This window comes from Dipodomys ordii, unplaced genomic scaffold (assembly GCF_000151885.1).
Source record: "Dipodomys ordii isolate 6190 unplaced genomic scaffold, Dord_2.0 Scaffold197, whole genome shotgun sequence".
Lineage (NCBI taxonomy): Eukaryota > Metazoa > Chordata > Mammalia > Rodentia > Heteromyidae > Dipodomys > Dipodomys ordii.
The window spans coordinates 2,346,363-2,372,962 of record NW_012267413.1 but is presented as its reverse complement, the minus strand read 5'-3'; the positions used below and the strand labels follow the sequence as shown (position 1 = coordinate 2,372,962).

General features: G+C 40.5%; 1 protein-coding gene across 1 annotated transcript in view; it reads right to left on the bottom strand.

Moving 5' to 3' along the window:
• Positions 1-26,343, bottom strand: part of Rcbtb1 (regulator of chromosome condensation (RCC1) and BTB (POZ) domain containing protein 1) — a 52,123-nt gene extending 25,780 nt beyond the window's left edge. Inside the window, exons 1-4 of the mRNA XM_013034821.1 lie at positions 26,266-26,343; positions 5,627-5,697; positions 5,366-5,532; positions 4,879-5,029 (exon numbers count right to left, since the gene is read on the bottom strand). Coding sequence (XP_012890275.1) covers positions 4,879-5,029; positions 5,366-5,491 — 277 coding nt within the window. The 5' untranslated portion in view covers positions 5,492-5,532; positions 5,627-5,697; positions 26,266-26,343. The remainder of the gene's footprint in view (positions 1-4,878; positions 5,030-5,365; positions 5,533-5,626; positions 5,698-26,265) is intronic.
• Positions 26,344-26,600: the final 257 nt, after the last annotated feature.

The following is a 26,600-nucleotide window of genomic DNA, read 5'->3' as shown; positions in this document are numbered from 1 at the left end:
ACTCATATAGAATCAATTTTACAGTCAGAAATCAGTCTATGTGTACAAACATTTTACTTTCTACACTGAAATTTTTTCAAAAAGGTATAAAGTGACTTTTTTAATGCTTATTAAAAATGAGTATTTTTTAATGTATACCAAAATCTACACAAAGCCAGGCACTGGTGGCTCACACCCGTAATCCTAGCTACTCAATAGGCTATCTGAGAACTGAGGTTTGAAGCTAGCCCAGGGAAGAAAAGTCTGTGAGACTCTGATCTCCAATTAACCACAAAAAAGCTAGAGGTAGAGTTCCTGGCTCAAGTGGTAGAGCACTAGCCTTCAGAGAAAAAAAAATGCTCAAGGACAGTGCCCCTGAGTTCAAGCCCTACCACACCCCCAAAGAAACAGAATCTGGACAAGAAGCAATAATAAGGATTAGGCTTGCTATATTGTATTGTGATATCTGAAGGACTCTAAGACTGGGAGTATTTCCATAGCTGGGGACTGGCATCATCAGGAAGCACCATCACTAACATTTATAAGGAACTCTTTGAAAAGCATAATCAGTTCTGAACTCAGGAACAGCTAAATGGAAAAGCCAGAAGGTAGGGAGCACACAGAGCTTAAACACTACCATCCCAATGTGTTCACTAACCCCAATGCCAAAGATCTTCCGCCTGGATCTTTCTTTTTAATGGACTTTGTCTTTTAGAACTCTAGCAGTAACTTTTGTTTCATATCCTTTTGAAACATTATCATTTCATGCATTTTTCCTGACTGCATATCAAGAGTAGGCTGTCCCTAGATACATGCTTTTCTCTCTTTTCTACAGCTAAAATAAATGATCACTCAAGACCAGGTGACATGATCCATCCAAAGAACCTTGAACTGTGGCTGCCATGAACACTGCATAACTCTAGCCTCGAGGAAAAAAGGGAGTTCCAATCCTGGCAGGAAGAGGCGAGACTGTGGTCATAAAACAGAAGCAGAAATGATACTTGACTGGAAATCTTTTCAAGCACTCCTGCTCAGTAATGATGGTGACTAGAATTGTGCAGTTCCATGGCCAGAGTGCAGCCTGGGCAAGGGCTCATAAGATCACAAAAGCCACTACTAAAAATAGTCTATTCACACCTCTCCTTTTTCATTGATAAAGCATGAGAAAGGTAAACTCCACCCAAGATGGCTTTCAGCACCAAATCCTGCAGACACCCTCATAATCAATGCATCCCAACTAGATACAGCATTTACTTCTCCAACCCTTTTCTGTCTGCACTATTCACAACAGGCCAGAAACTATATTGCAGGATAACTTGAGGCTTAAGAGACGTGCAAAATTACACAAAGATGTGACAACAGACTAGAGAAGTGTGGAGGGAATGAAAAAATATCCATCGGCTTCTGACCTTTAAGTGTATCCAGGGTCTAGTCTTCACGTACTGGACATTAAGTTGGAAAAGTGGCCAAACTACTTATTTTATAAGTAAACTAATATTGCTTCAGAAGACAAAAATCTAGAAGCACAAGGTCTGTATATAAAATAGGGTATCATAGAGACATTGAGCTTCAAAGCAGAGACCAGGTAGAACTAGACGTTCAATTTGATCAAAATATTCCCAAAACAGCCTTTAGAAATGCTGTACAACCAGCTACTCAGAAGGCAGAGATTGGGCTGGGAAGGTGGCTCAGTGGTAGAGTGCTTGCCTTGCATGCATGAAGCCCTGGGTTCGATTCCTCAGCACCACATAAGCAGAAAAAAGCCATAAGTGGCACTGTGGTTCAAGTAGTAGAGTGCTAGCCTTGAGCTGAAGAGCTGAGGGGTAGTGCCCAAGCCCAGAGTTCAAGCCCCACGACCAACCAAAAAAAGAAAGAAAGAAAGAAGGCAGAGATTATTATGATTGTAGTTTGGGGGGAAAAGTTAAGACCCTATCCCAATCAATAAGCTGGTGTGATGGTACACACTGTACCCATTTTTTCACTTACTTTGCAAAGTAGTTTTGCTATCATCTCAGCCTTCTACAAAAATGTAAGCCCTACCTGAACAATAAAGCAACAAGGTGATCTGAGGCTATGGCTCCAGAACACCTGCATAAGCAATCACAAGGCCCAAAGTTAAAACCCTAATACAGCTACTCAGGAGGCTGAGATCTGAGGATCACAGTTCAAAGCCAGCCAGGGCAAGAAAGTGAGACTCATTTCCAATCAAACACAGAAAAAGCCAGAAGTGGCACTGTGATTCAAGCGGTAGACTGCTAGCCTTCATCAAAAGGAGCTCAGGGATAGTACCCAGGCCCAGAGTTCTAGCCTACAACCAGAAGGGGGGAAAAAATCTTAGTACCACCCAAAAAATAATTATACATCTATCTATATCTATATATATGTACACACACATGTGTGTACATATATATAGCACAAATCAGTAAGGTGTGGAGAAATTTAAAATCCAACTGAAATGATAGTAAAAGGGAAAAAAAAGTCATGAGCATTCAGGACAAAGAATAACAGAGGAGATAACAGAATGAGTAGTATCAATAAAACTTTGGAGGATGAAAAAAAGATAGATGTGGTAATTAAAACTTCAAATGAGAATTAGTATCATCACATCTGCAAAAGGAGAAGCTGCCAGGAAGCCAATTCCAACACCAGGATGCCAGGAAAACCCAGAGACTACAGGAAACCCAAATGCAGGCTGCAAAAAAAAACAGAAGCAAGTCCTCATCACTTCTCCCTGTGGAGCCAGACAATCTCTCCTAACACTGGTTATCGGGAGACATATATAGCACTTACTCAATGTGAATTTCTTGTAACTGTTCTGCATCCCTACTTTTCCCTTTGCCCAAATTCGCCTCTCTCCTTCCCCTTTTCAAACACCACAAAGTAAGCAGAGGATCCAGGCCCAGAAGGCTCAAAACAATTCAGAGAGGTGCTGAAGGCAGTCATGAGGTGTTATTGTTTCAGAAGGAGAATTTACAATGTTATGTTCTGCCCATCCCTCCTTGTTCAGTATCTAGGAGGCAGATAGATTCTCCTATCCCCAGGCCTGGAAAATGGAAAAGTCTATACAGAAGACCATATAGTGATACTGGAAATGTCCCTCACAAAATCAGTACTATCTCCTATAAAGAAGTTCAGAAGGGGGCAGGGGGATGATGGGAAGGGATGGGAAGGGGAAACAAAGGAGGAGGCTACAATGCTTGATAAGAAATGTACTCATTATCTTGCCCATGTAATTGTAACCCCTCTGTACAGTATTTTCACAATAAAAATAAAAATAAATAATATGTATCGAAATGAACTCCAAGAAATAGAAACAAGAGATTTCTGGTAAAAAAAAAAAGTTCAGAACTTGTGAACTTCCCCCACAAACACAACTACCAATATTCAGATCTGTACACTTTTGCTTTACCTGTAAACAGACTGCTAACAATCACCAGACTTTGGAGAAAGTCAGAAGCTGTTTGGGAGCGGAAATCAATGGGAAGGGAAAGGGCAAATGGAAAGGGTTAAGGGGGTAAATATATCAAAGCAAATAAGTAGGGAAGGGGATAATATATGTATAATATATGCTAATACAAAATGAAAAATGAAAAAATGAAAAAAGTCAAAAATTGAAAAAAGTAATTCAAGCAGGAGTGAGGTAACTACCACATTATGTTCAACACCAGTTAAGACTCGTATTCAAGGATCAGCTCAGACCTGCCTTTTATACTTAGAGAAAGATAACTTGGAGAGGATCCATACATTGGTTAAGAGCACTCACAACACTAGTTAGCAAAGCAGTACCCAACAAAGCTTGATCCCTAGTATAGATATAGGATGCAGTCAGTCTCTGAAAGGCTGATCTCCTAGAACATCCAGCAAAATCCTGAGGACCTTGCAAAAGAGAACAAAAGCTAATGGGCTTAAAACATGAAAGGAAGAAGTTACATGTAACGAATTTTTACAATACTGGTGGGCCATACTGCAGATAAATTACAAAGAAAAAACATTTATTCTCCCACAGACCTTAGGGAGATGGAGACAAGAAATGCTACTCAGAAAGCAGAGATTGGGCTGGGAAGGTGGCTCAGTAGTAGAGTGCTTGCCTTGCATGCATGAAGCCCTGGGTTCGATTCCTCAGCGCCACATAAGCAGAAAAAGCCATAAGTGGCACTGTGGTTCAAGTGGTAGAATGCTAGCCTTGAGCTGAAGAACTGAGGGGTAGTGCCCAAGCCCAGAGTTCAAGCCCCACGACCAACCAAAAAAAGAAAGAAAGAGGGCAGAGATTATTATGATTGTAGTTTGGGGGCTAATGCTAATCGGCTTAAAACATGAAAGGAAGTAGTTACACGTAAGGAACTTTTACAATACTGGTGGTCCAGAGTGCAGATAAATTACAAAGAAAAAACATTTATTCTCCCACAGACCTTAGGGAGATGGAGACAAGAATCTGTCCACCTGTATCTCCCATTCTTTCAATGTGGCACCCACATGAATGTCCAAAAATAAACTAAGATTTCTTGATGTAAGATTCAGAAACTACACAAAGAAAATAAAACCAGTATTACCTGTTTATAAAAATATACCAAAATTGCCTTGTGACCACAAATCCACTGAAACACCAAACTGGAAAAGATCACTTCTTTTGCTGTAAGCCAGTCTTCTATAAGTTTACACACGTAGTCTAAGAACCTCCAAAAGTTTTGCCTAATTTTGTGCACAACATCCTGTGGCTATTCCACAGTTGCCTATGTAGTTAACTTCTAGCTGTTTTGTGTACTTCCCTCAGAAATTAAGAAACAAGCAACCTTAGATTAATTATTTGAAAGAGCCTTAGTTTTTGTTGTTGTTGTTTTTCTCCCTTCACTTTGAATTGCTCCATTTCCCACAAACTGAAAGCTAGATTGTTCCCTTTACCTTCAGTGCTGAGGAGAACATGGGGGCCACTCCCATAACTAAGGCTTTTAATTTTTTTGCCACATAAGGCTTCCAGTTTCTTGGGTACAAGTGTGCTCTGGTTATCTCCAGTTCCTAGACAGTTACTATAGTTCAGTCCAAACACGAAGACCTAGAAAACAAATAGTTTTGTCTAGTACATCCTGACTCAAGTCACATTAAAAAAAAATTCTCCAGTGAGTTCTCTACTCTGAAAATAACATTCGAAGTTCAATATGACAGTTTAGTAGGGTAGACTGCTGACGTTACTTAAGTTTCACAATACCTATCTATACTATGAAGAGTGATACCAACTCAGATGCCAAGAGAGAAAGTGTATCAAAAGTACAATCTTCCCAAATTTCAGGTTCTCTTTATATCTTACCTTCTCTCTCCTTTGAGTGCCATGATTTGAAACCCAACTCCAAAATAAGCCCCAAAACTTAAGTTCTAATGTCCAGAGTCTTACCTCATCATCATCAGTGACATACAGTGCTTCATTGGCTGAGGTGCCAAAGACACATGCTTTCCGAATAGATGAGATTTCCTGAGGTGAAAGCAGACTGAAGATTGGCCACTTTCCTACATCCACCATGACTCTGGCTTCAAGCTATTCCTATAAATAAGCCATCTCTGCTATATCAAATAGATGCCAAGAAAAAATTAATGTCCACAAAGCTAACTCCTAAATAAATGCCAACAAAAATTAATTCTAGATTAAATTACCTACCTTTGGTTAAATGAATTACTCTTTCCCAAGTAACGTATCCAATATTTCCAACCTTCAGATCTTGGCTTTTCCTGCAACAAAAGCACAATATACTAGAACCAAGACTAGTCAGCCTTAACTGTTGTATACACATTAGCAGTTCATAAAGAGAAAACAAGTTACCTGGATGGAACCAGGACCTCTCCTCAGGGATTACAAAAGTACTGCCTAAAATAGTTCTCATCTAGGGGTGTGCATGTGTGCATGCATGATTGTGCTACAAAAATAAGAAGCATTATTTGTATTCCCACTCCCAAGTTAGTCAAAGACCCAGCTCTGTAGAAAAATCACTGAAGGGCTGGGAAGGTGGCTCAGTGGTAGAGAGCTTGCCTTGCATGCATGAGGCCCTGGGTTCAATTCCTCAGCACCACATAAGCAGAAAAAAAAAGCCGGAAGTGGCGCTGTGGCTCAAGTGGTAGAACGTAGCCTTGAGCTGAAGAGCTGAGGAACAGCGCCCAGGCCCAGAGTTCAGGCCCCACAACCGGACCCCAAAAAAAAAAAAAGAAAGAAAAGAAAAATCACTGAAATAACAGGAATATGATGTTCCTCAGGAAGCCCAGAGAAGGCAAGGTGCTAAAACACACTCAAGATTTATAGGATATTATAAAAGGAAGTATTTATTCCGGTTCTAATTTTCTGACTACATTGTATACATATAGAAAGGCTGTATTTCATTTCACACTGAGAAAAATTATCATATAACAAAGACAATGCAATTCACCCCAACTTGGGCACATGTTCAAAGAGCCCCAGGGGCTAGATCATACTGAAACTATGCCTCCATTTGTATCATCCAAAGACATTCCCCATGAGCATCAACTGAACAAGGAAGATCAGTGCTCAGCCCCAAGCACCATACCACATATATTCAATGACGACTAAACACCATCAAATCCTGTCCCTACAGCCAGACTTTTCAAGCAACTTTGAATGTTCCATGCATGCATTGGTACGTACATGGATACACACAGCCTGTATGTCTTGTGTTTGTGTAGCAAGGACTGGAAAAGAAGTAGGAAAGGGGGGAGGAAAATGTGTGTGAGAGATTTTTTAAAATTGTTTCAAAGAATATAGGAAAGTAAGTACTCGTACTATTCCTCTCGGGAGAGGAACCTGGGAGAATACTTGCTTAGCCTGAGGGAGGCCATGAGTTCAATCTCTACTATTGCAAAAAATGTTGCTAGTAATGGTGATGAATTGTGTGTAATTCCTTTCAGAGCCAGTATACAATTACATAAGCATTTTATATGTATGTGTGTATGCATACAGACTTTAAAATACAAGAAGAATTTCTTCCCCCTGCTTAACAGAACATCATAGAAATCATTCCAGTTTAGCACATGTAAAACTAACTTCATTTCTTTCCTATGGTGCTACAGCATTTTATCAATTTAACAATTTCCTTGTTTGCTATTAAGAGACTTTTTATTTCTGGACTTTTCCTGCAATTATGGCTCGAATATTATATAAATTCCCATTCTATAAATATATTTATAAATTTATAAATATAATTGCTAGGTCAAAATTTAATAGCTATTTTAGCATTAGTAGCTATGTCAACCTATTTTCTAATGTTCTCTCTCTCTCTCTATATATATATCTATATCTATAGATATAGATATATAGGAACCGCAATGTAGAATAGCATTTGTTTATCCTTGATTTAAAGTGTTCTTTATAGCCAGATCCTGGGTGGCTCACATTTGAAATATAGCTACTCAGGAGGCTGAGCACTAGAGAATCAAACTACAAAACCAGCCCAGGCCAATTTCAAGACTCCGTGTCTTGTTGGGTGCTAGTGGTTTAAAGCTTACACTGGCAATCCTATGGCTCACTTGAAATCCTTACTACTCAACAAGTAAAGACAGCAGAGTTCAAAGCCATGCCAGTCCATGAGACTCTTAACTCCAATTAATCACCAGAAAGCCAGAAGTGGAGCTGTGTATCAAGTGGTAGAGTGCCAACCATGAGGAAAAAAATGTAAGATACAGAGCCTAGGCCCCGAGTTCAAGTTCCAGTACAAGCACACCCAAAAAAGTCATGCCCCTCAATGGACGAATAGATCAAGAAAATGTATGTGTGTATGTGTGTATATAATGAAATTCTACTCATCCATCAAAAAGACTGATATTGTACCATTCATAAAAATGGAAAGACCTGGGGCTGGGAAGGTGGCTCAGTGGTAGAGTGCTTGCCTTGCATGCCTGAGGCCCTGGGTTCGATTCCTCAGCACCACATAAGCAAAAAGAAAAAAAAGCCGGGAGTGGTGCTGTGGCTCAAGTGGTAGAGCGCTAGCCTTGAGCTGAAGAGCTGAGGGACAGCGCCCAGGCCCAGAGTTCAGGCCCCACGACCGGACCCCAAAAAAAAAAAAATGGAAAGACCTGGAAAAAATTATATCCAGTGAAGTAAGCCAGACCCAGAGGAACATAGGTTGTGTTTTCCTAGAATATGCCTATGAATTTACAAGTAAACACATGGATGCTAAGCAAGGGGTTACAAATGAATTAACTGAAATGTAATAGACTATGAAGAACACAAATATTATAATTCTTTAAAAAAAAAAACTAAATCAGGTGGCTCAGTGGTAGAGTTCTTGCCTCGCATGGTTTAATTCCTCAGCACCACATAAACAGAAAAAGCTGGAAGTGGCACTGTGGCTCAAGTGGTAGAGCACTAGCCTTGAGCTGAAGAGCTGAGGGACAGCGCCAAAGCCCAGAGTTCAAGCCCCATGAACAACTGAAAAAAAAAAAGACTAACTCAAAGCCCAAGAGTACCAGGAAATGGATACTTGCAAGAAGGGAAGGTGGGCCAAGGATAGAGGGATAGAAGAATGAGGAAGGGGGAAAATGCAGACAAGAATTAATTGTAAATACCACAGAATTGAGAACTATAAGGGAAGGGGTGGGGTGAAGCTATTGAAGTGGTGAACACAGATCAAGTTGCATTGTACACATAAACTGATTTGTAAATGGCAAAAAATTCAATACATAAACTAAAAGTAAGAAGGGAAAGGATAGGCTGGGAGGAGTAGGTGAGCATGTTGAAAATGGTGACATGGATCAAAATGCACAGTATTCATAAATTGCTTCAACGAATGAAAACTCCTTTTTATAACTGAAGATAATAAAAATATTCAAAAAATCAGAAAAACAAAAAGATTCCCTTCAAAATGCTTGTCTTGTGCCTCTCAAGAAGAGATGGGGAAAGGAGCCACCAACAATAAAAATGCCTGTAAGCAAATAGAAAAGGTTCAAGAAAATCTAGAGGCATGTCCTAGAATATGAACTACATCGAGTTAGTCCTCAACATTTAAAACTTGGCATATACTTGGGAAGCATAAATAGGAGAATCATGGTCTTGGTATAAAAATAAGAACCTATTCAAAAAAATCACAAAAGCATAAAGGGCTGAAGGTGTGGCTCAAGTGGGTGAGCACTTGCCTGTCAAGCACCAAGGTCCTGGGTTCAAGCCCCAATATTCAATAACATATACCCCTCCCCCAGTAACAACCCAGATAATGGAATCTTATTCAGCCTTAAGATAAAAAGAGCTATCGAGCTCTGAAAAGAGAGAGAGCAAGTTTAAATGCATGCTGTGAAGTAAAAGCAGCCCATAGGAAAAGTCGACTTATTACACTAGGCAAAACTAGGGAGACAGACAGTAAAAGGACCAGTAGGGAGAGAGTGGGGAGAGAGGGGGGGCATGTGGATCCCTGGGGATTATTCTATGTGCTATTGTCATGGTGGAAATATTCCATTACACATCTGTCAAAACCCATAGAATTCACATCACAATGCATGAGTCCCAATACAAACTATGAGCTGCAGTTAGCAATAAGGTATCAAAATTAGCTGACTAAAAAAAATGGAAAAAATGCATTAACATACTGCTATCTTTGGAAAATGTAATTAACTCAAATAAAGATGATTGTTTCCAGTCATAAAAAAAAAAAAATAAAATAAAACTTGGCATAATTAGCTAAATAGAAGAATTACATCACCTTCAAAAGTATGAAGTTATATTACCATTCAAAATCATAAATTCCTGATATTACAGTTATTCCAGAACCACTCATTGGAACAGGTGAACCTGCTCTAAGGGCTTACAATCTACCACAAGATTGGGGTAATTTTCATAATGGCTTATTATATGAGCTTTGTTTAACCAAAGCTAAATTACTTAAAGCTTTACAAGGTGTTTCTCCAAAGATATATAATTTAATATTCAATAAAAAGCCAGCTCATCTTACGTGTTTACATCCATCATAAAAGAACAAAGAATTGCCAACAGTCTGGTATGGCAGAAGTGACCCAGAATCCTAAGACCTGTGCTTCAGAGCACATTTACTTTTAGCTTTGATAGGCAGGAGGGCATGTGTGTGTGTCCTCGCACACAGGCACACATGCATGCATGCACACACGCACACGCATTGTAGCAGCTTCTACAACAAATAAACTAGTGACAGCAGACTAAATCTATGAATAAAAATTTCCTAAATTCTCTTTGACACCCCTCCCCATGCAAGTTAAATAGTTTTGTGTGCTGTATCTAGCTACCATTACTAGTGTAGTTAACTGTAATCCATTGAGTGACTAAAACATAGTTATATCTTTTTGTTGGGGGGGGGCGGGGGGAGGGTGTCATGGGGCTTGAACTCTGGGCACTGTCCCTCAGCTATTCATCTCAAGGCTAGAGTTCTACCACTTGAGCCACAGTGCCACTTTCAGTTTTCTGGTGGTTAATTGGAAGTAAGAGTCTCACAGACTTTCCTGCCTGAGTTGGCTTTGAACCTCAATCCTCAGATCTCAGCCTCCTGAGTAGTTAGGATTACAGGCATGAGCTACCAGTGTCCTGCTTAAAAACATTTCCCTAAAGAAAAATATACTATGATAATTCTATCAACTCCAAGAATTTTTGTTTGACTTAGGAGTCCGAGATCTGGAAATCACAGTTCATGGCCAGTCTGAGCAGACAAATCAGAGATTCATACCTGAATAACCAGCAAAACACTGGAACTGGAGATGTGGCTTCAGTGGTAGAATGTCAATACCCAGTGAAAAAGCCAAGGAATGACACAAGGCCCTAAGTTAAATTCAAGTAGAGGGACACAGACAAAAAATTATTCAATCCTCTATCACAAAATCATAAAATGTATACTTATATCAACAATCTAGTATACACATCAAGTAGAATCATTAGAAATTAACTATTATTTGATTACAAGAATTGTGTCAGACTTAAGAACGCTGTAACAGCTGAAAACAGCTCAGTGATAAGAGCAACTGTTAGCAAGGCAGGCCCTACATTCAATCCCCAAAACACATACACATACCTGTGGGTAACAATGATGCTAAAACACAAGGATATTAGAAGAGCATTAATGTTTTTATGGCATATACTGAATGCCTAAAAACTATTAACAGACTTGTTCTAATGGTACAAATTTCATTTTTAAAAATATTAAGTACATACTCACTAGACACTATGCTGAAATATACAACATGTGGGTGAGGATAGGAGGGAAAAACTGAGACAGTGAAGGAAGGGATGATATTGTCCAAAAAGAAATGTACTCATTACCTGACTTACACTAACTGTAATCCCTCCTCATATCTTTATAACAATTAAAAAATTAAAATTAAAAAAGAATATAAGCACAATCCAATTAAATTTCATTTAATTCCTAATTCCCGAGTTTACAGAATGCAGATACTTCCAGTCATACGATGCAAAGTAATTCTATTCAATACTAAGGTCAGTGTTAACCCACGTGCTCATTGGTTTAATGGACAACAGTACTTACTTACCCAAGTATCCCAAGAAAGGTAATCCTATGCTTTTCCTTCTTGTAGTGCTATGTACCATGTAAACCATAAGCCGAAAGAAGCATCCCAAGAGAAGAAACCAAAGACAAATATAATATAGTTAAATTATGTGCTTATTCCTAAATTCAAAATAAAAATAAAACCAAAAAATAAGCATACCATAGCTGGACACAAAGTGGCTCATGCCTGTATTCCTAGCTACTCAGCAGGCTGAGATCTGAGGATCGCAGTTCAAAGTGAGCCCGGTCAGAAAAGTCCATGAGACTCTTATCTCCAATAAACCACTAGAAAACCAGAAGTGGCGCTGTGGCTCAAGCGGCAGAGCGCTCGCCTTGGGCTGAAGAGCCAAGGGACAGCTCCCAGGCCCAGAGTTCAAGCCCCACGACCGACCAAAAAAAAAAAAACAGTAGCTAAACTTTACAGGGTATGCTTATATCTGCTTATATATATGCTTATACATATGTTTATATATGCTTATATATACTTATATGTATATATATGCTTATATAAGCATACCCTGTAAAGTTTAGCTACTTTTTTTTTTTTTGGTCGGTCGTGGGGCTTGAACTCTGGGCCTGGGCACTGTCCCTTGGCTCTTCAGCCCAAGGCGAGCACTCTGCCGCTTGAGCCACAGCGCCACTTCCAAGTTTAGCTACTATTAACTATGTTATAAAGCAATACCAGGTGATTATAATTTTCTAATGTAATAAAAAACAATACATACTAAAAATGTATGTAACTGGAGAGTATAGGTAACTTTTTTTTGGAACCCACCTATTGAATTTATTATTTTGGTTATATTTTTCAGTTCTAAAATTCCTTTTTATGTATAGTGAACTATCTTTTTAATTTTTTATTTTTTGCTGCATGGGGGTCTCAAAATCAGGAGATCTCTTTTTTTTGCAGAGTGGTGTAAAAAGAAAGATCCTAGGATCTTTCTTAGGACTATGCTGCTTCTTTCTTTCCTCCTCCTCCTTCCCCCCTCCTCTCCTTCCTCCCCACCTCCTATTCCTCCTTCTCTCCTCCCCTCCCCCCCCCATATAGAGCTATTTTCTATAATAGGTTAGCTTGACAGCCTTTGAAAATGTAAAGATACCATTATGGATGAATGCATATGAAGCATCACTCACTACTTACAAATGAAGGAAATAGTGTCATGTATGACTATAAGGATAAATCTTTCCTTTTATATTGATAATGTATGAAATTTTATTTGTAATAATTGCGTGTTGGCCGTGAATATAACATTCATCATATAATCAACATATTAGACAAGGAAATAGTTATTTGTGAAATTTAAAGGTATTTGTATTTCTGATTGCATTTAATTCATACAGTTCTTTATATTTATAGGCATATTATTTTGTGCAAATGTCTGTACTTGAATTCTTTAATTGAACATCAGAGATTAACATACTTTATTCAATATTGTGACATGCAAGTAATATAAAAGCCATATCTCATAATTAGTGGAAATTTTAATCAACTCAAAAATAGCTAAAAGCAGAATGCAAGCATTGTTCTTGATCCAATATGCTGTTGTTCTTTTGAGTCAATTAATGTTTAGGGTTATTATAGAAAAATGTGTCATGATGTTTCCTACCATTTTCTTGATTTCCTGTATTGTTTCTTTCCTCTATGTTTACTAAATTGATTTTCTAATGATTTTTGTGTTATGTGTTTGATTTTTTATTGTTTGCTTCAGATTGTATATCTCCCTTTAGAATTTTTTATTATGCTGGCTTAGTAATCTTGAATTCCTTTCATTTTTGTCATGGAAGTTTCTGGTTTTACCATCTAATGTAAATGATAGCTTCACTGGGTAGATCAGTGTGGGTTGGCAGATGTCGATCTTCAGTTCTTGGATTATACCATTCCAGACTCTCCTTGTGTTGAGGGTTTGTGTGGAGAGGTCTGAAGTGATTCTGATTTTCTTTCCACTGTAATATAGTTCCTTTAATTTTGACACATTTAAAATCAGTTCCTTGCTATTCACATTATCTAATGTTTTTACTATGATGTATCTAGAAGTGTTTCTTTTTGGAACAGGAATTCTATATGCTTCTGTTAGGCAGGTGAGATTTTCTCTTTAAAGTGGGGAAGTTTTCAGCTATTATTTTATAGAAATTCTTCCCCCTCATTAATCCCAATTATGTGTAGATTTAATTTCTCATCCGAGTATGTCAATTCCTTAACTTCTCTTTGGCTGGTTCTGAGTGTTTTTTCCATAGTTCGGACTTTTTGGTCTAGCTCCTCTGTTTTATCCTCAACTTCTGAGGTCCTATTTTCCATTTCAGTTATTCTGTTACCAATGGATTCCACTGTGGTTTGCATTGTGGAAACTGAACTTTTTTTTTTTTTTTTGTCAGTCATGGAGCCTGAACTCTGGGCCTGGGCTCTGTCCCTCAGTTCTTCAGTTCAAGGCGAGCACTCTACCACTTGAGCCATAGCACCACTTTTGCCTTTTTCTGCTTATGTGGTACTGAGGAATCGAACCCAGGGCCTCATGCATGCAAGGCAAGCACTCTACCACTGAGCCACCTTCCCAGCCCCCAAACTGAACTTTTTATGGTTAGATTTATGGTTGTGTGTTTCAAAAATATATTCTCAGAATTCCAGAATACTTTCTGACAATAAAAAAACTGAATTTAGGCCAGGCGCCAGTGGTTCATGCCTATAATCCTAGCTATTCAGGAGGCTGAGATCTGAAGATCCCAGTTCGAAGCTGGTCCAGGCAGCAAAGTCTGTAAGACTCAATTAGTCACAGAAAAAGCCAGAAGTGGCACTGTGGCTCAAGTGGTAAGAGTGCTAGCCTTGAACAAAAAGGAGCTTAAGGACAGCATCCAAGCCCAGAGTTCAAGCCCCAGGCTTGGCAAAAACCAAAACAAAACTGTATTAAAGATCTCCAAAATATCCTGGAGGAGTCATTCAAGTGGTAGAGCACCAACCTAGCAAAGGCCCCGAGTTAAAACCCCAGCAACACTCTCTCTCTCTCTCTCTCTCTCTCTCTCTCTCTCTCTCTCAAGGAAAAACACAGACAGAAACTAGAATAATGGTTGAAAGAAGGTGGGAAATGGGATTTACTGTTCAACAAGTTCAGAGCTTTACTCTGATGAGACAGTTATGGAAATGGAGAGTTTTAGACAAGCACTAATGGCTTAAACCTGTTATTATAGCTACTTAGAAGGAAGGCTAAGACAGAAGGATCCCAGTTTGAGATGAAGCTGAGAGAAAAGTTTGAGACCCCTTTTCAAACAGCTGGGCAGAGTGGCACACATCATCCCAAACAATATGGGAGGCTGAGATTAGAGGATCATGGAACCAGGCCAGCTCACAAACAGACAAAAGCATATGGCCCTAGCAACAAGATGAGATGCTGGCAGCTGAGAGGCCACCTAGAAGAGAATTGAGACCCTATCTCAAAAATAACCAGCAAAAACCAGGACTGTAGTTGTGGCTCAAGTGGTAGAGCACCAGCCTAGCAAGGAAATCCCAGAGTTCAAATTCCAGTACTGCCAAAAAGATGTTTAAAATGATAAATTTCATGTTTTGTATATTTAGCCAAATATATATATTTTATTTATATATAACCAAATATAAAGAATTTATATCAAGGTTACATTAATAAACTCAAAAATACATTTGTAAAATTAAATGTAGAAAGTTTTCAGTCCTAAAAATATTTTGGAAAAATACAGTCATATTTCATTAATTTTGTGATGGGAATATAAACTAGACTAAGGATAGTCTGAATGGAATATTTCTAAAAGAAATAGTTTTAGAATTTTCCAGTACACATACCAATTCAAACTAGATCCAATGAAACTTAGCTCTCCTAGGACTTGACAGATAACCGTAAGAATGATGGTGTGTAGTTAAATATGTCAGTCATTTTAAAGAGTTACTTCTGAAGAGTTACTTCACTCAAGTGATCATTTTTTGGTACCTTGTTAGTCATACTTTATTTAGGATATAGTTTCTCATAAATAATACTGATGTGTGGGCTGGGAAGGTGGCTCAGTGGTAGAGTGCTTGCCTTGCATGCATGAGGCCCTGGGTTCGATTCCTCAGCACCATATAAGCAGAAAAAAAAAGTCGAAAGTGGCGCTGTGGCTCAAGTGGTAGAGTGCTAGCCTTGAGCTGAAGAGCTGAGGGACAGTGCCCAGGCCCAGAGTTCAGGCCCCACGACCAAACCAAAAATAATAACAATAATAATAATAACACTGATGTGTTCATTCCACATTCATGCATAGTTAACAGGGAATTTACTTTCTGGAAGTAAATAAAGCAAAGGTAAAAGAATAGAAGAGGAAAGCCAGCAGAGATGGAGTAAGAGTTCAACACTCTCCACTCACCAACCTACACTTAGATTTCCATATTGTCTCGGGCTTGAAAATACATCCTGTATCCCCATAGGACTTGCTCTAAGTCTATTAGTATACAGATCAATAACCCACTCCTTGAGATGTGTTTTCATAGTTAATGGAGCTGGCCCTCTGAGAGCTTGTGGCATGAAGAAGAAAGGTTACTTTATACTCTGAAACACAAATTCAGCAGAACAAAGACCTTCCAATTTTAGAACTCTACATTTAGGAGGAGGGCTGAAGGAGCAGATCCTGCCAAGAGCACATTTATTCTACTTTCCCCTAGGAACTAAGTATTATGGGAGGATTTTATTTTACTGACCTAGCAAAACTAAATTTGAATATGTTGACAAGGTTTGGAAACCAGGAAATAAAGAGATTAATTGTTACAGGAAACTGCTTTTCATGAAATAATGGTCTCCGTATTAAAACTGGGAATTTAGGACTGGCATACAGGCACACAGTTTTCAGACAGCCCCCAAGCCTCCTTCCTCATTCTAATCAGAATGTAGTTAGCACAAGAAAACTCATAGCAACAACAGGACTTTCTCCCTATGAGCCTGTATTCTGCTGACCTGCAATCTTTCCAAGGAAAACAGGTAGGAATAGACAACTTTTCAGAACTGTTCAGTACTAAGTTTCCAATTCTGGGTACCATGTGTGGATGAAATGAGTTTGCATCATTCTTTATTATGAAACTGATCCTCAATGGGAAACCACAGGAGTTCAAATGTGGAACAATTCATTCAAAATGACCAAGCTTGGGGGAGAGGGGGTGGGAGGAGGAGGCAGGACTGATGAGTGGCTCAAGTGGTAGACCACTTGCTTAGACCTGGGTTCTCCAAAAACTAATGATAGTAAAATGGACTAAACATGCTTCAATAAACACTCTATAGCTAGACTTATACTGGAAACAGTAATGTCAAATATGTAAAATGACTTCCCTTTTAACTGCCAAAAGCTTTTAGTTAAAGCATCTGACATATGCCAAAAATTCCTAATGGAAGTTTCTGCTTTTACAAACTGGATAGATTATGGAGTTAAGTTGCTAAGTTGCCTCACAAGAAGAATTCATTTAGAGTTAATGAGCTATTGATAAAAGTTCAAGTTTCCTTACAAAAAGCACTACAGTGTGATATTGTGAACAAAATATCGGCATATATTAGTTATAGTATATATTACTAATACTGTAATTACCCTAAATACCAAGAATGGTAGGGACATTTTCAGAACACAGGGCCCTCACCTTTGAGGGGACAAATGCCTAACAGAAAGTGAGATCTTGGGTGAATGGAAACTTTACATGCAAATAAATACTAGATGAAGCAAATAGCTGGCTACAACATGAAAGTATTACTGTCCATATTCATATCTTAAAAGGGGGAAATTATGTGCTAAACAATGGCAACATTATGAAAATTACATCCTAGAAAGTTGTATGAAATCTAGAAATACAACTCAATATTCTATCACATGATAAAATACAAGCATTTCCTCAATGAAGATCATTTAGTTTCTTGAAAGAACAATTATTCTTCATAACCTGCTTCCTTTTATACCAATGTCAGTTCTTCCCTTAGGGGGAAGGCAAGGGTAAGGGAGACAGGCTTGCTGTGTTGCCCAGACTGACCTTGAACTCATGATCCTCCTGCCTTAGCCTCCTAGGTGATGGGATCACAAGCATGCACCACAACTGGCTATCAATTCTCACTTGAGCACAATGATTTAAGATGTGGCTATCTTCTGTGTTTTTTAGCACATTTCAATTTTAGGGAAACTCAAATAACAGTTCTAGGGCTTGAGACAAATTTTCTGGTATATAACCTTATGATGTAAGCAAAGGTGATTCAAGATACTTTTCAAGTTGTAGAAGAGACAAGTGTGATACATAGTAACTTTTTTTTTTTTTGTCAGTCGTGGGTGCTAATTTCTTTCATACCTATTTTTATGGGCTTTCTGAAACTGAGCAGATGCTACACCTCTGATTTAGACAGCTACACCTCTGATTTAGAAACCAAATATAGTTCCCAGATTCAGAAAAGTCTTTGAAGATAGACTCAGCCTGGGTAGGTGGGGAATTAAGGGATGGTAAGGGGGAAACAATGGAAGAGGTAGCAATGCTCTATAGGAAATGTACTCATTACCTTACTCATGTAACTGTAACCTCTCTGTATTTTTACAATAAAAAATATAAATAGAAAAAAAAGATAGTCAGCCTTAAACATTTTAAAACAAAAACACACCTTAAAACTATTTTGCCTATCCTATGGTATAAGGGCTGGAAATAAGCTAGGTCATAAATCTGTCACTATCCCAATTGCTAGAATAGCTGTCATACATTTCAGTCTTCTATAAGCTCACAGAACTTAAAAATGAAAAAGAATGTCCTGACCTCGACAAACCCCTCTAAAATAAGCAGCCAGAAAATGTAGCCTTCTCCAGATTCCATTAGTTTGCCATCCTTGGCCAGATGAGAGTGACTCACACCTGTAATCCTAGCTACTGAGAGGCAGAGATCTGAGGACTACAGTTCAAAGCCAGCCCAGGCAGGAAAAGTCCCGTGAGACTCTTATCTCCAATAAACCACCAGAAAACTAGAAGTGGCACTGTGGCCCAAGTGGTAGAGCACTAGCCTTGGGCACAAAGAGGCTTAAGGACAGCGCCCAGGCCCTGAGTTTAAGCCCCACAACTGACAAATAAATACATACACACATACAATAAATTTACTATTCTTCATAAAGACACAATTGAAGCCACCTATACAGGATACTGAATGTAATCCTCCACCTTCATTTGCACCCAGCATGACTACTGGCCTAGAGTTTCCCAGCATTGTGAATACCCTCTGCCTTATTAGTTTTGTTAAACTTCATCACTTTAGGACTGGGAATGTGGGTTAATGGTAGAGTGCTCACCTAGCATGCATGCAGACCTACTGCGTTCTATTCCTAAGTACAAAATATATAGAAAAGCAGAAAAGGCCAGAAATGGTGCTGTGGCTCAAGTAGTAGAGTGCTAACTTTGAGCAAAAGAAGTTCAGTGACAGCGCCCAGGCCCTGAGTTCAAGCCCCAGGACTGGCACCAAAACAACTTCATCATTTCTTTAGAGGAAAACAAGATCAATTCCCAACAGCCAGTATGGGAATTGGATGGGAGTACAACTTGCAATAATGGTCTCTGGAAGCACTTCTTCAGCACAAAAGGTTGTTTTAGTTTCACTGCCCAGAAGCTCCAGGCAATTCCAGGACACAGAGAAGCTAACAACACATGGTAACAGAAGAAATACTCCTACTAAAATCATGTGCTCAGGTTGGAAAAATGACCTGTCAATGTTCGCAGTATTACCAGCAATAAAATAGGTTATATTTACCTCAGGGTTGGAAAGCTGCTGTGATCTTATTTTTTTTAAAAAGTATTGCTTTTACAGGATATTTTCAAAAGGAAACCAGAAGTGTCAATGATTAGACATCTTTTTCTACATTTTTCTGTCTCAAACACATAGGAATCATGAAATAAACCCAAAATAACAGATGGCCTAAAAGCTTGAAGAAATGAATAGAACATAATAATATTTCATTTTCTTTTCCTAATGAGCTTAAGGCTGGGATGAAGAGTCAAGTTCAAACTTGAACTGAAAATAATTTCCTCTACTAGTCTCCAACTATATAACAGTATCAACAATACCCTGCAGTAACCTAAAACCAAACTAAAATTCCAACAATGGACAGGCAGAACCACATTGTTCATTCAATTAATATTCACTGAATACTGTAGGTAAACAAGGCACAGACCCAATCCACAGTCCCCTCCCCTCAGCAGAGCTTTACATGGAGCAGAGAATCTAGATACACAAAGATGCTCATTAACAGTGTAACCAATAGCTGGATGTAAAGGCCAGAGGCTCTGAAGTCCCAAAATTGGCAAGTGTGCTTCAACTGCCTTAAGAGAGGCAGCACCTGTTAGAGTGAGCACACATGCCAGGTACAGGGACTGAATCTGAACATTGTAGCCAAGCTACTCTGGCTTCATCCTGAGACCCACATGTAATCCCTGAGGGGTGTAGGAAGGAAGTGGCATGATCAGGCATGGGTTGCAGGTTACTTTCCAGGAACATGAAGACTAGACAGGGGTGAGCAGGAGTGATTAGAGGGAGCCTTAGGCAGCTCAGTTAGCTAGGAAAGGAAGGGAAGGGACAGAACAGTAAACTACAGGGATTCAGTAACTGGCTGAATGAGATGCAAATGTTGGATAAAGGCAATGGCAAAGCCAAGGATTACCCCAAGACCCTAAACCTGAGTGAGCAAATTGCACTGCCACTTACAGAACAGAGAGCACAGAGGCTTAAAATGGGGTGAGGAGTTCCATAATTTAAGTGAAGGCACTTATGGGATGTCCAAGTGGACACACCCTAACATACAAATTTATAAATCTGAGCTCAAGAATAAGATCTGGGTTGAAGGAATGCTGGTGGTAATCCCAGCACGTGAGAGGCTGAGGTAGGAAGATCATGAGTTTTAAAACAGCCTACGGTGCATAGTTGTCTCTTTCTCCACAAAAAAAAAAAAAAAAACAAGGAGGGGTCAAGGGGAAGGGAGGGAAGGAAAAAAAGAAAAGGAACAAGGAGGAGAAAAAAGAAAACAAAACGTAAATCTGGAATGGAGATGAAAGATTTGGCCGGAATGTATAGGGTGAGAAGAGATATTGAACAGAAATCTAAGAAATTCCAACAGGAAAGTAGGGAGTACCCCCACCAAAGGAAAACGAGCATAAAACAGTGTCTTAGGCATAAGCAGGAAAGGTACCAGTACCAAATTCAACCCAGACATCAAACAATAAAAGGGCCAATAAACATCTCTTAGCTCTAACAAGGGGTATTGTTGGTGAAGGAATCAGGAGTCTCCCGTGAGGCTGTGAGCAGACACTGCCAGATGGCCCCAAGCTGAAGTGTGTGAAAGGTGAAGAGTACATAAAAACAACTTGTTCCTAGAAGCAACTTGTTCCAACAATTTGTCAAAGAAAATAGAGAAATATGGTAGTAGCTTGAAAGATGGAGTTGATATTTTGGGGGTGAACCATTTTAAGCATATTAGAAACTTCAATGTGCTTAAAAGATAAATGGGAACTAGCCATGAGATGAGCCACACTATCAGCTAAGCAAGATTCTCAACAAAGCAGCAGAAATGTGGGAGAAACTGCAGAAAGGGGGAAAGTTCTCTACCCATAACAAAAGGAGGAAAGACAAAAAGGGTGAGCGTAAAGGCGGTGGGGGAGGAGGAGGCAATCTGAAGGAAACACATTCACATTCTCTCCTGCATTTTACATGCCCACCGAGTTTCCAATTTCTCCATATTGTCAGCAACCCTTACTATTGTCTTTGGATCTGGGAACTCTTCCAGTGTTGCCCACTTCAGTGTTTTACCTATTACCTAGTTTCTGCTGCAAAAGATACAAATCTTGCAGAAAAGGAAGACAGAAAGTAGCAACAGAATGTGGTAAAAAAGAGAGGTTGGAGTGATACCGAAAGTGATGTCACTTAAAATTGAGGACAATCACACAGTAGAAAATGTGAACTCACCGTCTTACAGGAAGGCTTACTACTAAAGCCACACTTCTAGACCTTTACTGAACTGGTTATTTTACAAATGGGGTCTCATTTCCTTCCTGGGCATCAATGTGCCTACTTTAAGCTTCCCATAATAGCTGAGACAACATGTTTAAGTCACCCTGTCTAATTTCTTCAGTTGAGATGCAGTCATGCAGACTTTTCTACTCAGGTTGGCCTGGAACCATGATCCTCTCTGGATAGAAAATATTTTTTTAAGATTTTTAATTTAACCAGTTACTTTGTTGTTGGTGGTGGTGGTAGTTGTGAAGCTTTAACTCCGGGCATAAGTACTATCTCTGAGCTCTTTTGCTCAGGACTAGCATTCTACCACTTGAGCCACAGCTCAACTTCCAGTTTGCTGGTGTTTAATTGAAGATAAGAGTTTCCTGGACTTTTCTTCCCTAGACTGGCATCAAACCTCAATTCTCAGATCTCAGCCTCCTAAGTAGCTACGATTACAGGTATAACCCATCAAATGTGGGGCTAACTAGTTACAATCTTAAAGAATATGAAATATAGCCATAGTCTTCCCTTTAATTCAGTAAGTACACTGCTATTCGATATGAAATAAAACTTAATGAAGAGATGTATCATAAAGCAACTACTATTTATGTTGACCACAATTTTGTTTACATCTTGGGACACAGGTTGATACCAATGGTATGGCACAATATATTTTTTATTTTCCTGCTTTATCCTCCTGAGTGCTGGGATTACAGGCATGCACCATCACTTCGGGGTTGTTGGTCTTTTCATTGTTACCTCAGTTATTACTGAGTAATACACTACTGCAAACTCAGTGGCTTAAAACCAGCAGCAATTTGTAATTTCTCTTGATTCTGTGATTTTAGTGCATTCAGCTGGGAATATTTATGAGGTCAAAGACACTGGAAATATGACTAGAACTAAAGTGAGCCTCATGCATTACCTGGGAGGGTCCAACTATTCTGTCTAGCCTCACCCAAGTTTTTATATATATTGACTGGCTTTTAAGATGGAAAAGCTGGAGCTGCCTCTTAAGGACTATGTGCATTATTATCTCCATCACCTTCCATTTATCAAAACAAGTTACCAGGCCAAGCCTGTACTTGCATGCAGTAACCTCCCAGCTACTGATGGATGTAAACAGTATCACTGGATGTCTCCATTGTAACAACTGAGCTCAGGATTGAAGCACAGGAAAAGGGACAGACTTCTATTTACAAAACTATAAGCTTTCCACCTATTCCAGAAGCCATCTCTCACCTTACAACAGATTATTAGGCATGAATGGGTATAATCTCATTTTTAACAGTGTATCTCATTCAAAAATACACATGTCTAGCACTTGTAGCTCACACCTATAATCTTTGCTACTCAGGAGGCTGAGATATGAGGATCGTGGTTTAAAACTAGCCCAGGGGGAAAAAAGTCCATGAGACTTCAATTAACCACAAAAAAACAAGTGGAACTGTGGCTCAACTAGTAAAGCACTAGCCTTGAGCACAAAAGCTCAGGGACAATGCCCAGACAGAGTTCAAGCCACACAACTGGCAGAAAAAAAAATTTTTTTACCCTAGCCACATGAACTAAAACTAAATTCAAACGAAAGAACCTCTTACCCCTGGCTCCCCCGAGAGCTAGATTTAGGTATCACAGCTTCACTTGCAAATCTGAAATCTCTATCTGAACTCTGGAACTCAATAAATTTGTATGGTAAAAAGTACTTAAAATACCAGCTGTTAAGATTTTTAGGTAGTAAAATTATAAACTTTGCACATTATGCTTATTTGTATTTAATGTTTCTTTTATTCTCTGCAATATTCAAAAATCTATACTGCAGGCTAAATGTATTTTTTAAGTCCACACCATGAGTTAAATACATAATTAACTGATCAACTCTAGGAAGTCGTTTAGCTCAATCAATATTCATCACAATTTTGTTGTACATTGCTTAAAACACATACAAAACATGCAACTTTTCATAATAAAATATATTTCAAAAATAAAAACAACCAAAAAAGCAGTTCATAATGCCTTATCTGGACTCTACTAATGAAAGGCTCAAAGCTTATTTCCTATACCTGACTTCAGTAGGATAAACTGAAGGAACCTTGGAAGATATGGCCAGCCTGTAACCCACAGGGATTCTTTAAAATTTTACAATAATTTTTTAAAGTTGGCAGCTTTGGTTCTCTATCCATTTCCTGCAATCCCCAGAAGTTGATTATTTAAATTACAGATATAAAACACACTTGTAAGCTAGGAATGTGGCTTAGTGGTAGAGTGCTTATCTAGCACTCTCAGTACCACATAAACAGAAAAAGCCAAAAGTGGTGCTGTGGCTCAAGTGGTAGAGTACTAGTCTTGAGCAAAAGCAGCTCAGGGACAGTGCCCAGGCCCTTAGATCAAGCCCCAGGACTGGCAAACACATAAACACACACATACACACATACATATACACACACACACACACACATACTTGTAGAAGAAACCTCTTCAAGATCAATAGGCTTCCAAGAGCAAAGAGACAAACGGCACATGGTCTCCCTGATAAGTGGATGTTAAATCCAAAAGGTAAGGCGATATGACAAAGTAAACAACATTGGAGAAACAAAGAACCTCCACTCATCTGGACGAATCATTACTAAATGACCCCACGCTGCTGATCACATATATGGGGATATATGTGCACATCGGAGGGAAACTAGAAGGAAGACACAGAACTAGAGGAAAACAGGAGAAAACGTACAACAGTGGGACCCATCAACTGCACCGGACATTGATCAAAACGAACAAAGCAACTAACTCAATGGCAGCAATGGGAGGGAGGGAGGGAGGGAGTAGAAAAGAGGGAACAGCTGACAATGCAAAAAGAAGCAATGTACTTATCACCCAATGTGGAAGAAATAACTGTAGAGTCAAAGCTCATAGAACTCATAAGCTTTATAGACCACGATAGACAATTTGCCCTAAGAAGGTTAGAATGTTTGTGACTTTAAGTATCACTATCCCACAATACTGTGAAATTTGTGAAATTATGTAATCACTTAATCACAAAAAAAAAAATTTGCAAAAGCCGGGCACGGATGGCTCATGCCTGTAAACCTAGCTACTTAGGAGGCTGAGATCTGAGGATCACAGTTCAAAGCCAGCCAGCAAAGGAAACTCTTATCTTCAATAAAACACTAGAAAACCGGAAGTGGTGCTGTGGCTCAAGCGGTAGAGCCCTCGCCTTGAGCTGAAGAGCGCCGGGAAAGCACCCAGGCCCAGAGTTCAAGCCCACGACCAACAACAACAACAAAAATTTGCAAAAAAAAAAGATTAATAAGCTTCAAGAGAAGACTAGAGGTTAGGAGGGGGGAAACTATCCTGAAGTACTGACAGACCAGTGGTCACAGATTAAAAGTCAACTCACTGGTGAGGCTCTATGTTACACACCCGCCCTGAAAGCCATTCAAAGGGAGCATAATTCACTTAGTACTCACTTCAAAGGGATTTTTTATTTTGTCGGTTGTGGGACCTGAACTCTGGGCCTGGGTGCTGTCCCTCAGCTCTTCAGCTCAAGGTGAGCGCTCTACCACTTGAGCCACAGTGCCACTTGGTTTTCTAGTGGTTTATTGGAGATAAGAGTCTCCCAGAGGGGTTGGGAAGGTGGCTCACTGGTAGAGCGCTTGCCTTGCATGCCTGAGGCCCTGGGTTCAATTCCTCAGCACCACATAAGCAAAAAGAAAAAAGCCGGAGGTGGCCCTGTGGCTCAAGTGGTAGAGCGCTAGCCTTGAGCTGAAGAGCTGAGGGACAGCGCCCAGGCCGAGTTCAGGCCCCACGACCAGACCACCCCCCCCAAAAAAAAAGTCTCCCAGAGTTTCGTGCGGGGCTGGCTTTGAACCGCGATTCTCAGATCTCAGCCTCCTGAGTAGCTAGAGCCACCAGCGCCCAGCTTCAAAGGTATATCCTATCTAAAGTTTAAAGCATACTCTAGTCTCGGGTCAGGGTTCAATCATTTTCTAATGCCTTTTATGTACTTTGAAGATGTTTTATGTTCAATATTTTGATGTTTTTCTATGTAATGAGTCCGCATCCCACACCAGTTTCAGAAACTCCATGTCTGCCTTCCACAGGCTTTAATCCTTCCAGTGCACATAGGAAACAAGACCGTGCCTCCCGTAAAGGCATGATGACAAAACTGATTTATAAATTTAACATCCTCAGCTGCAAAGTCCTGCAGCAGATGGCTTATAGTGTTCACCTGCAAGAAATTATCCACAAAAAAAAAAAAAAAATCACTTATGTGCGCGGAACAGAGATTGCCTCGATGGTCATCTTAAATCAAGCAAGTCTGTTCTGACCAGAGGAAGCACAAAGTCATCTACCTACTCAGCACACCGCTCTTCTGGCTCAAGGTCCCCAGTCAGAGCCTCTCACCCTTGACCCGGGGGTGGGGAGCGGGGAGGAGGGGAAACCACGGAGGACTCGAGCCGTGACCCCACAGCCCTCGGGGGGGGGGGCAAGAGGAGATGCTAAGAGTCGGGGGAGGACGGGGTGGGGACGGGGAGAGCTCCAGCGCCACACCTGCGGCCGGCCGAGGCCGCGGCGGGCCGCCCGGGCCACATCGGGGAGAAGGGTCCCTCGCCTCTTCCACTCTCTTCTCAGGAGCGGCCGGCCGCGGGTCGGGAGCCGCGCGGGCCCGGAGCCGGAGGGAGGGCGAGACACAGAGGCGGGAGCGTGCAGGAATAACGGAGCTCCGACGCGGCCCCCCCCCCCCCCCCCCACCCCGGCCCGCCCCCGCCCCCCGCAACGCGAGCTCGACCCCGCACTCGCCGCTACCTGGGAAGCCGGCCGCTGCCGCCGCCGCAGCCGCACCTCCCGGCGAATCCCAAGTTCCCGGAGCGCTGCGCGAAGCCGCCTGCTGCGCCCGCCGCAGAAGGCGCAGGCGAACGCAGAACGCCGAGAGGCGGAGCCCGCGAGTCACGTGCTCGCGGCCGCGTCACGTGGCCGGCGGAGATGCGCGTGCGCCACACGGCTGCCCTCAGGGCCAGCGCCCCAGGCCCGGCTTTCTGGGCTCCGGTCCGCACCGCTGGGGCTTCTCTGGAAGCCCACGGGCCTCGGGGTCGCGAGGGGCCGCTGCCGGGATTTAGGCGTCCTTCTTTTGGGAGACTCGG